Source organism: Felis catus, chromosome C1, assembly GCF_018350175.1.
Source record: "Felis catus isolate Fca126 chromosome C1, F.catus_Fca126_mat1.0, whole genome shotgun sequence".
Lineage (NCBI taxonomy): Eukaryota > Metazoa > Chordata > Mammalia > Carnivora > Felidae > Felis > Felis catus.
The window spans coordinates 85,319,204-85,338,249 of record NC_058375.1 but is presented as its reverse complement, the minus strand read 5'-3'; the positions used below and the strand labels follow the sequence as shown (position 1 = coordinate 85,338,249).

Genomic DNA, 19,046 nt, shown 5'->3' with positions numbered 1-19,046 from the left:
GATATAAGCAGGCCTTAAGGGAGATGGTTGTTGCAGAGATCTACTCCTCTTGCAGCTACCAAAGACACCCTCATCAAGCTGGATCTGTCAGCCTTTTAGTCTTTGAGTTCCTTCAGCCTTTGGAGGTGGTTCTGCATATACCTCCTGTTCAGAGAACAATGTCACATAAACATCATCTCTTCTCTACCAATGTCATCTAAGCTACCATCATCTTCTTGCCTGGACTAGTGCCATAGCTTCCATATATGATTTCTTGAACCTATTCTTGCATCTCCTCTACTGTCAATATGACTACTGTACTGGTCTTTCCATGCACAAAATGGGACATATTTTAAACATTTCAATTATTTCTTTTTGCTTTTATGGTCATATCTGTAGCCTACAAAGCTGCATTGCATTTTCTGAATGCCAATTCAATCAATCTCTCTTTGTTCCATTCTTATCCTTGATCAATATGCTATAGCCACACTGGCCACCATAATAGATTCAAAAGTATACTAAATTTATGAACAATTTAAAAAATAGGCAGCAGACTTGAACGGACATTTCTCTAAAGATAAACAAATGGTCAATAAGCACATGAAAAGATGCTCAACGTCATTAGTCATTAGGGAAAATCAAATCAAAACCATAATAAGATACAATGTCACACCTACTAGAATGGCTATACATTTTTTATTTTATTTTATTTATTTATTTTGAGAAAAAGGATGGACACACATATGGGGGTGGGGAGGGGCAGAGAGAGAGGGAAAGAGAAAATCCCAAGCAGATTCTGTGCTTTCAGCACAGAGCCTGACATGGGGCTCAATCTCACAACTGTGAGATCATGACATAAGCCTAAATCAAGAAGTGGTCACTCAACTGACTGAGCCACATGGCACCCCTATACATTTTTTTTTTTTTTGAATAACAAGTGTTGGTAAGGATGTAGAGAATTTTCAGCCCTCGGACATTGCCAATGGGAATACAAAATGTTGTAGTAGCTGTGGAAAAGTTTGGTGGCTCTTCAAAATGTTAAATGCAGAATTACCATGTGACCAAGCAATTATACTCCAATGTATATACTCAAAAGTTATGAAAGCAAGGACTTGAGCAGAGACTTATGCCTCTATTGCAATATTAATTATTCAGTATTCATTGCAGCGTTATTCACGATACCAAAAGGTGGAAAAACTTATGTGTCCATCAATACATTAATGGCTACAATGTTATACACACACACACACACACACACACACACACACACACACACACACACACATATATACATACAATGAAATATTATCTGGTCATAAAAAGGAATAAAGTTCTGGGGCGCCTGGGTGGCGCAGTCGGTTAAGCGTCCGACTTCAGCCAGGTCACGATCTCGCGGTCCGGGAGTTCGAGCCCCGCATCAGGCTCTGGGCTGATGGCTCGGAGCCTGGAGCCTGTTTCCGATTCTGTGTCTCCCTCTCTCTCTGCCCCTCCCCCGTTCATGCTCTGTCTCTCTCTGTCCCAAAAATAAAAAAAAATAAAAAAAAAAAAAAAAAAAAAAAAAGGAATAAAGTTATGGGGTGCCTAGGTGGCTCACAGAGTTAAGTATCTGACTCTTGATTTTGGCTCAAGTCATGATCTCACAGATCGTGTGATCGAGCCCTGCGTGGGACTCTGCGCTGATAGCATGGAGCCTGTTTGGGATTCTCTCTCTCCCTCTCTCTCTGCCCCTCCCCCATCTGCCCTCACTGGTGCATGTTGTGTGTATGTCTCTCTCTCTCAAAATAAACATTAAAAAAAAGAAATAAAGTTCTGATACATGTTACAACATGGATTAAACTTGAAAACATTGTCTAAAATAAGCCAGACATAAAAGGAGAAATATTGTATGATTCTACTTAGATGGAATATCTATAACAGGCCAATTCATAGAGACAGAAAGTAGAATAGAGGTTTCCAAGTACTGAAGATAAAGGGGAATGGGAATTATTATTTAATGGTTACAGAGTTTCTATTTGGTGTGAATGAAGTTTTGGAAATAGTGCTAGTGGTTGCACAACATTGTGAATATAATTAATGCCACTGAATTATACTTAAAAGTGGTTAAAGTTGCAAATTTTATGATATATATGTGTGTAAAAATATATTGTACTACAATTTCAAAGAATAATGCAATATACCCCAAAACACAGAATTTTATACTTCAAAACCTGTGAATTATATGGTATATGAATTATATCTCAATAAAGTTGTTTTTTTCTTAAAATGTATCAAATTAGTCACCACTAGACTAACCAATGCAACAAATAATATAAAAAGGCTTGACTTTAGTAAAAAATTGTGACTTCTCTAAATTTCTAAAAGTTACAGAACTATATAGAATTTACTTATTCTCAAATTATTATAAATGCAAGAAGCTATATTTCATATTTACAGCATTAACTGGAAGACATGAATCATGATATAGATCAGAATAAAATGTCTTCGTTACTAGACTAAAATTGTCTTAAGAAAATGAAAAATATTGAAATGTCTGTAATAGTAGGACATTAGATAAGGCAATAGTGTTCAAATGTGTAGTTAACAATATACATATATGTGTATATATATATATATGTATATGTATACATATGAATGTATGTATGTATATATATATATGTATATGTATACATATGAATGTATGTATGTATATATATATATATATCATATGTAAATAACACCAAAATAATCAAGTAAATTGCAATGACTTGAGAACAGAAAACCAAAAAACTTACTGCTATCTTTGTAGACTAATAAAATGCAGGCCATTATTTTCAAAAGTTCAGCAACAACCACTGCTGTAGAAGATAGATAACGAGGTCCCTCTTCTTTTAAAGTCCTAGAATAACGCATCGTTAGAACCAAACTGGTAGTCTGAAAGACCAAAATTCCCAAGGAAAGGTATTTTAGGTTGGCGGACATTGTTTTATCTTCATTTGCCTGAAAAACAAAATAATTAGGGCAAATAAACAAAATTAGAAAATACAGAAACATTTATTAAAAATCATTATGAGACTTCTGGTTCCAGACAAGAATGAGTAAGTGCATTCCACCCTTTTCTTCCTGCTAATCATAACTATAAACCCTAGACCAAAGACAAAAAGTAAGTACTAAAAGACTCAGGAAGGTGAAGAAAATAAGACAAACTGGCTAGCGACCCCAGATCTTTTTTTTTTTTAATTTCTAAAAAATTTTTTAAGTTTATTTATTTATTTTGAGAGAGACAGAGAGAGAACACAAACAGGGGAGGGGCAGAGAGAGAGGAGGACAGAGAATCCAAAGCAGGCTCTGTGCTGAAAGCAGAGAACCTGATGTGGGGCTTGAACTCATGAACCATGAGATCATGACCTAAGCTGAAGTCAGACACTTAACTGACTGAGGTTGGAGAGGCTAAATTATGATCAGGCAAAAACAATTACATAAGAATTATTTCTAGAATGAAAGAAGGACATTCCATAATGATAAAAGAGTCAATACATCAGTAAGATATAGCCAGTTATAAATGAATATGTGCCTAATAACATAGCTTCAAAACACATGGGACAAAAACTAACATATTAAAAAACAACAACAGGTAAAGCCATAAGACATAATGTGAGGTTTTAACCTACTTTTTTCAGTAATTAATAGAATACACACACATGCACACCAAAACCCGCCAGTAAGAATACAGAAGATCTGAACAACGGTATCAACCACCATAACTCTTGCAAACATGGAGATGCTCCACCAAGAGCCTCTTTTGAGGAAGAACTTAATGCAGTATGTGTGGTCAGTTCACTTCTCCTCCACTTATCATTTGCTTCCAAATGATGTAAAGATTCAGTGCAATTCCAAGCAAAATCCCTATAGGTTTTTGGTAGAAACTGACAAGCTGATTTAAAAATTTATATGGAGGGGCACCTGAGTGGCTCAGTGGGTTGAGTGTCCAGCTCTTGATTTCAGCACAGGTCATGTTCTCACAGATCTCACAGTTTGTAAGATCGAGCCCCATGTCAGGTTCTGCACTGGCAGCATGGAGCCTGCATGGGATTCTCTCTCTCCCTCTCTGTCTACCCTTCCCCCACTCATGAGCACTCTCTCTCAAAATAAATAAACTTTAAAAATAAAATTTCTATGGAAATACAAAGGACTTAAACAACCAAAACAATTTTGAAAAGAAAAAATAAAGAAGTTAAACTGAAAGTCCACACTTTCTATAAAGCTCTAATAATTTTTTTAAAAATTTTTTTTTTAACATTTATTTATTTTTGAGACAGAGAGAGACAGAGCATGAATGGGGGAGGGGCAGAGAGAGAAGGAGACACAGAATCCGAAGCAGGCTCCAGGCTCTGAGCCATCAGCCCAGAGCCTGACGCGGGGCTCGAACTCACAGACCGCGAGATCGTGACCTGGCTGAAGTCGTACGCTTAACCGACTGCGCCACCCAGGTGCCCCGAAAGCTCTAATAATTAAAACTGGTATTGACACAGAAGTACAGATCAATGGAACAGAATACAGTCCAGAAGTTAAGTCCATACATATTTGGTCAAATGACCTTGACAATGGTAACAAAAACAAATAATTCTAGAACAAGACAACTGTATTCTTTTTATTTTTTAAAAATGTTTATTTATTTTGAGAGAGAGAGTTCATGTGCATGTACCTGAGAGGGAGAGAATCCTAAGCAGGCTCCACATTGTCAGCAAAGAGCCCTACATGGGGTTTGATCCCATGAAAGGTGAGATCATGACCTGAACTAATATCAAGAGTCAGACACTCAACCAACTGAGCCATCCAGGAGCTCCATTTTTAAGTGAATCTCTTTCCTTATTTATCTCACACCAAATATTTAACTAGAAATGAATCACAGACCTGTCATAAAAGCTAAAGCTATAAATATTCAAGAAGAAAACAAGAGAAAAATGTAGACACTTAGGAATATGCAAAGATTTCCTAGATACAAAAAACACAAACCATAAAAGAAAAATATGGATAAATTGGATATCATTAATTTAAAACTGTTCCTCCAAAGATACTATAAAAATAAAGGCAAACCACATGATGGGAGAAAATATTCTCAACACATCTATCTGACAATGGCTTTGTGTCCAGAATATATACAGAACTCTTAAAACACAGTAAGTACAAGACAACCCATGAGCAAAAGATTTGAATAGACATTTCATCAAAAAAGAAGAATGAATGGCTAATAGGCACATGAAAAGATGTTCAACATCACAGTCATTACAGAAATACAAATTAAAACAACAATGAGATACCATTATGTACCTACTAGAATGGCAAAAAAATTTTTTTTTAATTTTTTTTTTCAACGTTTATTTATTTTTGGGACAGAGAGAGACAGAGCATGAACGGGGGAGGGGCAGAGAGAGAGGGAGACACAGAATCGGAAACAGGCTCCAGGCTCTGAGCCATCAGCCCAGAGCCCGACGCGGGGCTCGAACTCACGGACCGCGAGATCGTGACCTGGCTGAAGTCGGACGCTTAACCGACTGCGCCACCCAGGCGCCCCTAGAATGGCAAAAATTTTTAAATTGATGCTACCAAGCAATGGAGTGGGTTTAGAGCAGAGGTCTTACATTGCTAGTGGGACTATTAAGTGATACAACCACTTTGAATAACACTTTGGTAGTTGATTTTAAAAAATAATAATCTTTTCAAATGACCTAGAAATTCCACTCTTAGGTATACTCAAGAGATCTGAAAACATTTATCAATAATGCTCGTATATAATTATTCATGTGAATTTCATTTATAACATTCAAAAACTGTAAATAACCCAAATGCCCATTAACAGGTGAATTACTAAACATACTGTGGTACATCCGTGATGGAATACTACTTAGCAATAAAAAGAAATGAAATACTGATGTATGGTAAAACATCAATGAATCTTAAAAAGAAATTAAACAAAAAAGTTTATAGACAAAACTGTATACACTATATGATCCATTTTTATGAAATTCTAAAAAGGGCAAAAGTAATTTGCAGTGACAGATGCAGACTGTGGCCAGGGGTTGAGGTTGGAGGTTGACTGCAAAGGGATAGCAAGGAATTGTTGGTGATAATGGAAATATTCTGTATCTTGATTGTGTGATGATTATACAATTCTATTCACTTATTGTAACTCACTGAACTGTACATTTAAAAAGGATACATCTTATTGTGTGTAAATCACAAATCAACAAAGTTGATTAAAGAGTGAGGATAGGGGTGCCTCCGTGGCTCAGTTGGTTATGCATCTGACTCTTGATTTTGGCTCAGGTCATGATCTCCCAGTCTGTGAGTTTGAGCCCCAAAGCAGGCTCTGTGCTGGCAGTGCAGAACCTCCTTGGGATTCTCTCTCTCTGCCCCTCCCCCAGTCATGTGCGTGCACTTGCTCTCTAAATAAATAAATAAATAAATAAATAAATAAATAACCTTAAAAAAAAAAGATTGAGGATGTACTAAGTAGTAGCATTCCTCAACAGGCTTTCCTCATACTTTGATTTTGGCTCTAATTCCTTTGGATTAATACCAATGATGTTCTGTTAGTCTATTCTTCAGGCCAATTCTATCCTTTCCATGATTCCATCTTCCATCCTAAGTTTTGTTAATATGAACACTTTTTATTATATATTTCTTTATAGCTCTCACAACCAAGCCACCCTTTATGGCTCTAGTTATATGATCCACTATCTTTCCTCACCTCATAATCATTAAAATAGCAATATAATATATTCAAATAGATCCAATAGTCATTATTTGGTGCCTATAGTAGGCCAAGTACCATGGTAACAGAGAGAGCCTATCCTTGAAGGAACAAAGTCTAGCTTATTAAATTTAGCAATTCCTATCTCAAATTGAATATGCTCCAAATCCAAACAATGTAGCACCATAAATACGAGGATAAAATTTTCAATAGTGAAAAAAAATGATTGAAAAAAATTACCTTAAGTACTTTATATGAATATCAGAGAGAAAATTTGAATAATATATCTCTTTTTGTCATATATATATAAGAGCATCAAACCTAGAGGAAAGAATACATAGATTTATGTATTAACCATCTCACTTTTGTAAATCTGCATTAGCAAGAGTCCTAATGTGAAATGAAATTATGGCATTTGAGAGATAGAAGATGCTTTAGAAATCATCTAGTACAAATCTCTTCATTTTAAACTGAAGAAAATAGTGAACAGAGAAGTTAGATGACTTGCTCAACGTCATATAATTACTAATTGGAAATATTAAGTTATATAGTTAAATACCAGGTTCCCTAGCTCTCACTATGTGTTACTGTAGAATTCCAGAGGACATCTGATGGACTTTATCTCTGTGTGGAAGCAGTGCTAGTTCCCAGCAATCTACATTTGGCATAGGCATCTGATTCTCCTGGAAAATCTATTCAAGGAAGTCTTTGTTTATTGTGCAACTAAGATCGTAAAAATGTAACTGTTACAACAGCAGTGCCCTACTTTCTTTTCAAATGAATTTTAAAGGTCAGATTCTAAGCCAGGATGTACTATCTTTACTATTTTGCTTTTCCATTTCCAAACATGTACAACATCAATACATTTGCCTTGATAATTCAGATCTTAATTATTAATACAGTTACAATGTATTTTTTTTAAGTATGTGAGATAATAGAAAAAATATATATTGGTATCTGCCCCTAGCTCTTGACACAGGGTTCCTGAAACCCTTGTAATTTCCTTAGTGATAAGAGCACTAGGAGCATCTTTTGTTCTAATATTTGGTCTTTGGTCCTGGTTCCTGACACAGGGTTCCTGAAACCCTTGTCATTTCCTGGGTGATCAACTGATCATGCCTATGTAACGAAAACTCCATAAAAATTCCAGTAGTATGAAGTTCAGCTTGTTCAGGATAACAAGCTATACACAGCATGAGGATGACACATCCCAACTCCACAGGGACAGAAGCTCTTGCACTCAGGGCCCTCTGAAACCTGGTACTTATGTATCTCTTCATCTAATTGTTCATCTGTATCCTTTATCATATCCTTTAATAAACTGATACAGGAAGTGTTTCTCTGAGTTCTATGAGCCACTCTAGCAAGTTAATCCAAGTTGAGGAGGGGATGGTGGGAACCTCCAATTTGTAGCCAAATTAGAGTTATGGGTAATCTGGTGACCTACTTACTACTTGCAACTGGCATCTGAACTAGGGTGGGAGCAGTCTTATGGGAGTGAAACGCCAATCCATAGGATCTGACACTATCTGCAGGTAGATAGTGTCAGAATACAAGTTAAATTGTAGGATAACCAGCTGGTGTCACAGAGAATAGCTTGCGGTAAGGAAACCACATCTCCTCCCCAACATTTGATGACCAAAAATGTCAGAAGTGAAGTGTTCTGGAGAAGGAGGAAAGGAGACACACAGCAGGAAAAAACTGGATTGTTTTTCTAATACAAACTTGAAAAGTAAAATATATACAATCAAATGATTATTGGTACTAGATCAACTGTAAAGAATTGCAATTTAATTTATAATTCTGCCTAAGGAATGTATAAACTCAAAATGGAAAAAAATACGAGTATTTCTAAGATTATACAAATACATAGGTTGGTTTTGGAGTACAATACAGGTAAAACTAAATATTTTCATTTAATGCAAACCATAAATTCACAGCAAATTCATAAATAAGAAATCTACCAAAATGAAGATTATGTTCCACTTCTATTAATTTATAATATTAATACTGTTTCTTCATTTTAAAGTGTACAACAGTTTCTCATTATTATTGAACACAACCTCTAAACAATCTTATACTTAAGATTTAATTTTACTCCTCCCTACATTTTCTTCTCTTGCCACCGAATTCCCCTTTTTTTTATCCTTTCAGGAATTGCTAATCCTCTGGTTTCCATATTATTGTTTCATTAAAATTTCCTATCTAAGAAATTTGCATACCAATAATCAACAAGGAACTGTGCTAAGTTCTCTCACAAATGTAGCTTTATTCAATTCACTGTCAAAGCCTTATGAACTAGTCAACAAATTGCTACCCACATTTTTTAAGGTCTCTAGTTACTAAGCTCCCTGAACTCACTGGGGGTTCAGTGAGGCTCTCAGATTTATAGCAGGATCAGAAGAGTAAGAATGCTTAGATGTTCCACTTTCACCTTTAACAGCTAAGACCTGAAAAATGCACTCTTTTTGATTACTAAAGTAAATGACACTATTTCATTCTGATGGCTTTGTTTTGGCTTCTTCTGTTTTTTGAAAATAGCATTTAATACTTTTAATTACTTTAAAAAGCCAGTATATTCTTTTAAAAATGTTGAAAACTGGGAAGGCTGGGTGGTCCAGTCAGTTGAGCCTCTGACTCTTGATTATGGCTCAGGTCACAAGCCCTGCGTCAGGCTCCACGCTGAATGTGGAGCCTGCTTGGGATTCTCGCTCTCATTCTCTCTCTCTCTCTCTCTCTCTCTCTCTCTCTCTCTCTCTCTTTCTCTCTGCCCCTCAATCCTGCTCATGCTCTCTCTCTAAAATAAACAAATGAAGAAATAAAATATTAAAAATAAGAAAAATGTAGAAAACTTAATTAGTAAAAACTTCAACCATCATCAATTACCCAAAAACATCTATATCTGGTATAGATTCTGTCAATAATTTTTATTTCAGTTTTTTGGAAAACCCTAAACCCCAGGACTTTAGTAGCAAAGGTGAAATAAAGCACCTAGACCATTTCATATTTCCACTTAAAAGTATTCTAACAACCTTTTGGGCTTCTTTATTACATGGAAAATAAAGTCTTATAATCACAAAGTTCCACCTTTTCCTTTCCTTTCTTGAAGGAAAAAAATGGAATGTTAAAATTCAATAAAGTACCAAGAACAGGGCACCTGGGTGGCTCAAATGGTTAAACATCTGGCTTTGGCTCAGGTAATGAAATTGAAGTTTGTGAGTTCGAGCCCTGTGTCAGGCTCTGTGCTGACAGCTCACAGCCTAGAGCCTGTTTTGGATTCTGTGTCTCCCTCTTTCTCTCTACCCCTCCCCTCCTCATGCTCTCTCTCTATCAAAAATAAATAAACATTAAAAATAAATTTTTAAAAACAAAAGTACCAAGAACATAACATCTATGATTACATCACCCAGAACTGATAAGTCTCAATCTTGTCACATTTGTTTATCTTCCCTTTTGTAAAGGAATAACATTACGATTAAAGTGATTAAAGTCAAAGTCCCCCAATAAGCCACAACTCTAAATCCCATTCCTTTCCCCCTCCTCAGTAGGAACCTATTATGAGTTTAGAGTATATATTTCTAGTCTACTATTAAAAATTCTTTATACATATATAGATATAATAAGCCATAAGTACTTTAATATATATACATAACAACAAACTGCATACTTTATTCAGCATTTTCCTTACTTTATTCAGCATCTGATACACAGACCTAGCTCATTGCTTTTAACAACTCCAATGTTCCATCAAATGAGTAGACCTTTTATTTATTTACCCATTTTCCTACTGATAAACATTTAGCATTCTTTTCCTTTTAAAAATTTAAATTTAGGGGTACCTAGGTGGCTCACCCGGTTGAGCATCCAACTTTGGGTCGGGTCATGATCTCAAGGCTCCTGAGTTTGAGCCCTGTGCATCAGGCTCTGTGCTGACAGCTCAGAGCCTGGAGTCTGCTTTGGATTCTGTGTCTCCTTCTCTCTCTGCCCCGCCCCCACTTGTGCTTGCAAGAGCGCGCGCGCTCTCTCTCTCTCTCGAAAAAAAATTAAAAAAAATAAATTTATAAATTTTCTTAAAATTTTTAAAGTCGTTTCTAAACATTATATAAGCCACAAGAATTTTAAGCTCTTTTTCTAAAATTTAACATTTTATATGAGTTTTCAAGTCTCTTCCAGTTCTAACACACATAAACACACAATTCTGTTAATCTAATTTCAATTTTTTCATCTAAAACTTTTGCCTGGGGGCGCCTGGGTGGCGCAGTCGGTTAAGCGTCCGACTTCAGCCAGGTCACAATCTCGTGGTCCGGGAGTTCCAGCCCCGCGTCAGACGGCTCAGAGCCTGGAGCCTGTTTCCGATTCTGTGTCTCCCTCTCTCTCTGCCCCTCCCCCGTTCATGCTCTGTCTCTCTCTGTCCCAAAAATAAACATTGGGAAAAAAAAAATTTTTTTAACTTTTGCCTGAATTTTTCTTTTTATTTTATTATTTTGTTTCACTTTAGAGAGAGAGTGTGTGTGTGCACGAACAGGAGAGAGGAGCAGAGGGAGAGAGAAAGAGAGAGAGAACCTTAAGCAGGCTCCACACTCAGAGCAGATCCTGATGTGGGGCTCAATCCCATGACCCTAGGATCATGACCTGAGCCAAAATCAAGAGTCAGATGGTAAATCTACTGAGCCAGCTAGGCTCCCCTGACTGAATTTTTAAATTATAAACTTTGAGTGTATATAGTAATATATAACACATATAATAATGAACTATTGTACAATTATTTGTCTAATTACTGTATTAAATAACAACAATATATAAATGCAATCTTTGTGTATGTGTGATTTGATACACCAATCATACTGCCAATACTGTTTTTTTTTAATGTTTTATTTATTTTGAGAGAGAGAGAGAGAGAGAGAGAGAGTATGCACATGTGAATGCACCCATGAGTAGAGGGAAGGGCAGGGACAGAGGAGAGAGAGAATTCCAAGCAGGCTCCACTCTTTCAGCACAGAGCCCAACGTGGAGCTCAATGCCACAAACCATGAGATCATGACCTAAGCTGAAATCAAGAGTCAAACACTCAACCGACTGAGCCACCTAGGTACCCCACACTGCTAGTACTTCTAAAAGTCCTTTGCAGAAATTGAAGAAGACACAAAGAAATGGAAAAAAACAAAAACAAAAACAAAAAACACATTCCATGCTCATGGATTGGAAGAATAAATATTGTTAAAATGTCAATACTACCCAAAGCAATCTACACTTTCAAGGCAATCCCAATCAAAATTGCACACGCATTCTTTTCAAAGCTAGAGCAATCCTAAAATTTGTATGGAACCACAAAAGACCCCAATATCCAAAGTAATATTGAAAAAGAAAACAAAAGTGGGAGGTATCACAATCCCAGACTTTAGCCTCTACTACAAAGCTGTAACCATCAAGACAGTATGGTATTGGCACAAAAACAGACACAAAGACAAATGGAATAGAATAGAGAACCCAGAATTGAACCCAAAATGTATGGCCAACTAATCTTTGACAAAGCAGGAAAGAGCATCCAATGGAAAAAAGACAGTCTCTTTAACCAATGGTGCTGGGAGAACTGGACAGGAACATGCAGAAGAATGAAACTAGACCACTTTCTTATACCATACACAAAAATAAACTCAAAATGGATGAAAGACCTAAATGTGAGACAGGAAACCATCAAAACCCTAGAGGAGAAAACAGGCAACAACCTCTTTGACCTTGGCCACAGCAATTTCTTGCTCGACACATCCCCAAAGGCAAGGGAATTAAAAGCAAAAATGAACTATTAGGACCTCATCAAGGGTAAAATCTTCTGCACTGCAAAGGAAAAAATCAACAAGACTAAAAGGCAACCGACAGAATGGGAAAAGATATTTGCAAATGACATATCGAATAAAAGGTTAGTATCCAAAATCTATAAAGAACTTACCAAACTCAACACCTGAAATACAAATAATGCAGTGAAGAAATGGGCAGAAGACATGAATAGATACTTTTCCAAAGAAGACATCCAGATGGCCAACCAACACATGAAGAGATGCTCAATGTCACTCATGATCAGGGAAATACAAATCAAAACCACACCGAGATACCACCTCATACCTGTCAGAACGGCTAAAATGAACAACACAGGAAACTACGGATGCTGGCGAGGATGTGGAGAAACGGGAACCCTCTTGCACTGCTGGTGGGAATGCAAACTGGTGCCGCCGCTCTGGAAAAGTGTGGAGGTTCCTCAAAAAATTAAAAATAGAACTACCCTATGACCCAGCAATAGCACTACTAGATTTATTCAAAGGATACAGGAGTGCTGATGCACAGGGGCACATGTATCCCAATTTTTATAGCAGAGCTTTCAACAACAGCCAGATTATGGAAAGAGCCCGAATGTCCATCAACTGATGAATGGATAAAGAAGATGTGGTTTACATATACAACAGAATACTACTTGGCAATGAGAAAGAATGAAATCATGCCATTTGCAGCAACGTGGATGGAACTGGAAGGTATTATGGTAAGTGAAATAAGTTAGAGAAAGACAGATATCATATGTTTCACTTATATGTGGAACTTGAGAAACCTAACAGAAGACCATGGGGGAAGGGAAGGGGGAAAAAAAGTTACAGAGAGGGAGGGAGGCAAACCACAAGAGACTCTTAAATACAGAGAACAAACTGAGGGTTGATGGGAGGGTTGGGGAAGGGGGGAAATGGGTGATGGGCATTGAGGAGGGCACTTGTTGGGATGAGCACTGGGTGTTATATGTAAGTGATGAACCATGGGAATTTACCGCCAAAACCAAAAGCACACTGTACACACTGTATGTTAGCCAATTTGACAGTAAATTACATTTAAAAAAATAATAATAAAATAAAAGTCCTTTGCACAAGGGATATTTCAGGGTTTGGTTAGTCACTCTAATAGAACTTGCACTTGCTTTCCAATCACTGTTTTTCCTCTGAATTGTTATAAATTTGGTATTTATAAAGTTAGTTTTATTTTTATTTATTCATTTATTTATTTTTAGTTTTCTTATTTTTTATTATTTTTTTTAAGTTTACTTATTTATTTTGAGAGAGAGGGAGAACACGAGCAGGCAAAGGACAAAGAGAGAAAGGAAGAGAGAATCTGAAGCAGGTTCCACACAGTCAATGCAGAGCCTGATGCAGGGCTCAAACTCACAAGCGATGAGATCATTACCTTAGCCAAAATTAAGAGCTGGACACTTAACTGACAGAGCCATCCAGGCACTCCTAGTTTTATTATTTTTAAATCCCATTTTATAACATATGTACAACATAACTTCATTCACTGCAACTTGATGAGTTTGGATGATGGCTTAATTAAAATATTTTTGCACTTTGTACAAAAAAATATTAGTAAGCCTCTTTAGAGTTCAAAGAGGTTCTTGGTAGTTATTTATTTTTTATTTTGAGAGTGAGAGTGCAAGTAGGGGAGAGGAACAGAGGGTGAGAATCTTAAGCAGGCTCTATGCTTAGCCAGGGAGCCTGAAGGTAGGGGGGACTAGACACTGGGCTCCATCCTATGACCCTGGGATCTTGACCTGAGTCAAAATCAAGACACTCAGACTGAGCCACCCAGGTGCCCCAAGAACAAAAAGGTTTTACAAACACACTAGAAGGTACAAATTAAGTACATCTGATATGCTAATTAGATGTCTTTAATTTTCTTTAAAATAGCTTCCAAAGATCCTTGCTTTATAATGCATTGTCAGCCAATTCTGAATTAAAGGCTTACATTTTTTAAACAACACACATTACATGAAGTATCATTAATGTACACTTCTGCTACCACCTCTACCTCCAAATTAGTCAGGATTAGTGAGAAATTAGTTGCATAAACCATCATTAATTACATTAGATATGCATTAACTAAGTTTTGAAATCTTCAAAACGTTATATACCAATAATCTCTACTCATCTTTTCAGACTTAGATAAGGCCTTGTGTGTAAATCTGAAAATCAGTCTGGCTACAGACTTATTCCATAAGCTTACTATGTATATGTATAATCTTTAGGTCTGTATATGAAGCTCATTGTTTCTACTGCAACAATAATATCTGGGAGCCCCTGGGTGGTTGAGGTGATTGACTCTTGATTTTGGCTCAGGTCATGATCTCACAGTTTTGGGATTGAGCCCCGTGCTGGACTCCATGCTGATAGCGTGCAGCCTGCTTGGGATTTTCTCTCCCTCGCTCTCTGCCCCTTCCTCACTTGCATGCAGGCAAAATCTGTCTCAAAATAAATAAACATTTAAAATAATAATAATAATAATAACCATATTGGTATTTTGCTGATGCATCTCCAGCTACTAAAAGTCCTAAGAGACCAAATGTTTAGTCAGTATTTTTAAACTGTAATAAAATTTACATAGATTTTTATACAGACAACTAAGTACCTAAGAAATTCTGCACATCAATTTTCCTTCTATTGTAAAAATAAAAGACTAAATTTCTTAACTTACGGTTTTTAGAGTAAGCTATATTTACATTTTCTAAACAGTAGTTCTGAAATATACTCCCTAAGTACAATATAATAATCTACTAGCTGTTAATGACAGAATACAGTACATATGAAAACACACAAATTACAAAGTGACAGGAAAATATAAGTTCATATTATATTCTAGTCAGAAATATCTATTGGTAAAAACAGATCTTTTAAGATTTTCCCAAGTGTGAACAGAAAAAGTAAATAAATACATATAGAAATACTGACCTCAGTTGCAACTTTTTGTCCATTATCCTCCATGATGCCAAACTTTAAAACTGCAACCTATAACTGTATGCTAAATAATGACAAATAAAATTTATCACAACTGCCTCTACTTCTGACACTGGCATCTATATATCTTCCTTTCAAATTACCTCAAACGTTGCTACTGCATTCCCTAAAAGTAGCAACAATATGTTATGCTTGAAATCCATAATAATCCTGTGGAAAATCCAAAAGCTTTCTTTATTAAAGTGAAAGAAAAATGAACTGAAGATAATTTACATTATTGGTATAATCAATTTTGTTTCTATGATAGAAATAGTAACTTCCACTAAATTAGTTCACTTTTAAGTGCTTAAGGAAAAGCACAATCCTGCTCAGTAACACTTAACAACCAACTCTTTACTATCTAAAGTTCCTATTACAATCTAAGTAAAACAACTTTTCATTGTTTCTCCTTCCCTTTCTTCCTCAACGTGTCAAATGTCTGTTTACCTAAGGCAATATCACCTATATATAAATAATAGTACTGTCAATTTTTAACTTGTTCTTTCAGGACTACAGAATTTCCATTCTTACATTCAGTAAAATCAATAGTACTCAAATATTTCTTCAATTATACAAATATAAAACGTATTTGCATTCTAATTTTTAGATTTAAAATTGTTCAGTATTATTTATTGTATTCTTTATATAATATCAGTCATTTGGAAAACAGTATAGCTCTAAGATCCCCTTTGAGGGGCAACTGGGTCATGATCTCATGGGTCATGGGATCAAGCCCCACGTTGGGCTCCATGCTGAGCGTGGAGCCTGCTTAAGATTCTCTCTCCCTCTGCCCCTCTACCCCACTCCACTTACACACACTTGCTCTCCCAAATTTAAAAAAAAAAAAAAAAAAAAAGAGGGGCGCCTGGGTGGCTCAGTCAGTTGGGTGTCCGACTTTGGCTCAGGTCATGATCTCATGGTTCGTGGGTTTGAGCCCCACATTGAGCTCTCTGCTGTTAGCGCAGAGCCTGCTTCAGATCCTCTGTCCCCCTCTCTCTCTGCCCCTCCCCCATGCGTGCACGTGCTCTCTCAAAAATAAACATTATAACTTAAAGAAAAAAAGAAATAATATAAGTATGTAAACTGCTATAACCTAAGGTGCTAGAGAAAAACATCATAGGAAAATTATGATACCTTATGTCAACTTCGTTAAACTCATAAACTCAAACAGTCCCTTACTCTGTATGGTGCTAGGTTAGAACTGGCTAAACACAAAGTCCGCACAAAACTAGGAAGACAAGAGTGATGCAAGAGCCATTACACTCAGAAAATTTGCAGGATTACATGTGGTAAAACAGAAACAGAGAAACAGATTCCAGTTATCTTCACTCTTCCCTGCACTGGGTCAGCTCTTCCTCACAACTGCTGATCCTACTGCGTAAGAGTGGACTCAGGCTCTCCACCAGACTCTTGACTGTGGACAGTGAAAGACAGCTACAAAGAGAGGATAGCTTTCTCTAAACTCTCCCACCAGCTCCATTACAGGATCCTATTCTGGCTACAGGACATGCTTTCCTTCCTAGATGGTTTTGAAAGCTCTGACTTGAGTATACACACTAGTCTTTCAGGAAGGCTGCTTAGTGACTTCTCAGTAATCCTTCACCACTCTCTTTTTTGACCGTGACTTCCCCTGCTTCTCTCACAGTTCACAGGTCTTATTCCTATCATAAATCCCTTATTCTATAATAGTCAAGGGTTCTGTTTCTCTATTGAACCCTGATACAATTTTTGGTACCAAATGTGGTTTCTAGGGTAACAGAACTACAGTGATAGTAATTTGGAATCACTTTTCTGACCTGACTAGATTTAAGGCCATTAATGATCCTATTACCAGTGGTAAGGAGCCACTGGTAGTTCATCATGTTAAGGCAGAAATTAAATTATTCCCTGTAGGGGCACCTGGGTGCCTCAGTTGGTTAAGTGTCTGACTCTGGATTTCAGCTCAAGTCATGATCTCACGATCGTGGAGCCCCACGTCAAGTCCTCACTGAGCGTGGAGCCTGCTTGGGATTCTCTCTCTCCCCCTCTCTCTGCTCTTTCCCCACCAGTGTGTGCACAGGTATTCTCTTTCTCTTTCAAAATAAATAAATAAACTTAAAAAAATTATCGTCTATAAATACCTATAATCAACATAAGGCTTTAGGTGATCAAGTAGTTGCTGCCACAAACATTTTACTGGAAATTGGCATCTAATGGTGTTCATTTGTTGTTTCCAAGGTAACTAGAAGACTTGGAGAAAAAAAAATAATGAACTTGAGACCCTAAATTCACAGACCATGGTTCAAGTAAGGTATCAGAAAGTTTCCATGACTGCCTTAAAACAACTTATCTCTTTTAGCTACAAAGTCAGTATTTCTGAAAAAGAAATCCAAAGTCTGATCCTGTCAAGGACTTGAAATAAAAAGCAAATTGACTTTACAACTTTATAGGGCCCCAGGATCCTACATTCTATATATTTTTACAATCTCTATATCCTAGCACATGTCCAGATATTAAAATACGTCTGAGGATTGTAGTAGGCTGAATAATGGCCCCCAAAGATAAAGGTCCTAATCCTTAGAACTTGTAAATGATACCTTATTTGGAAAAGGGGATTTTTAAAATGAAATTAAGTTAAGGATCTTGAGACAGGAAGATTATCCTGGATTAGCTAAATGAGCCCTAAATACAAGTGTCCTTATGAAAGACAGACAGAAAAGGAGAACACAAATACGTAAGAGGAGAAGGCAGTGTGAAGATGGATCCAGAGAGAGATTTGAAGATGCTGGCCTTGTCCATGAGTAATGCAGCCACAAACCAAGGAAGGAAACTGGGAGAAGAAAGGAATGGATACTTCCTTAGAGCCTCCAGAGTCTTTGATTACCAGCCTCTCTGATTATCGGCCTAACGATACTGATTTTGGAGTTCTGGCCTCCAGAATTCTGGGAGAACAGATTTCTCTTCATTTAAGCAACCAAGCTGGGATAATTTGTTACAGCAACCACAGGAAATCAATACAAGAATCTATATTTTAAATTTTTAATTGTTCTCCATTCTATGTCTACTTAGGCAGAAAGCATTTAAAATGTTTAGGAGGAAGACTGGTTAAAATTAAGCTTTCAGGGGCACCGGGGTGGCTCAGTCAGTTAAGCGTCATCTGACTGCAGCTGGGGTCATGACCTCGCAGGTCTGTGAGTTTGAGCCTCGTCTCAGGCTCTGTGCTAATGGCTCAGAGCCTGGAGCCTGCTACAGATTCTGTGTCTCCCTCTCTCTCTGCCCCTTCCCCACTTACTCTCTGTCTCTCAAAATTGAATAAATGTTAAAAAAAAATTTTTTTAAGAAAATAAAATTAAGTTTTCAGTACTCAAATGAATAAATCAGTTACCAGGAAAACTGGTTTACATTGAAGAGTGCATATAACAGTTCCTCTCACACAGTTTGTGCTTAATAAATATTTTTAAAAATAAATGCCAGACTCAGAAAAAAAACCAAGGATACCAAATAAATAAGATATTACTCTAGTGATGTTCTGTCATGGAAAATTTGAAGCCCATCCA

General features: G+C 36.8%; 1 protein-coding gene across 6 annotated transcripts in view; it reads right to left on the bottom strand.

Annotated features, from left to right (window-relative positions):
* SLC35A3 (solute carrier family 35 member A3) overlaps positions 1 to 19,046 on the bottom strand; it is a 54,696-nt gene that overhangs the window by 21,805 nt on the left and 13,845 nt on the right. For 4 of the 6 annotated variants that reach the window (XM_045036269.1, XM_003990360.5, XM_019837500.3 and 1 more), the window contains exon 2: positions 2,751 to 2,955. In XM_045036269.1, the coding sequence (XP_044892204.1) occupies positions 2,751 to 2,955 (205 nt within the window). Of the gene's footprint in view, positions 1 to 2,750; positions 2,956 to 6,949; positions 7,031 to 15,465; positions 15,708 to 19,046 lie in introns of those variants that run through there. The other 2 variants (XM_019837501.3, XM_045036268.1) reach the window with 2 other exon arrangements.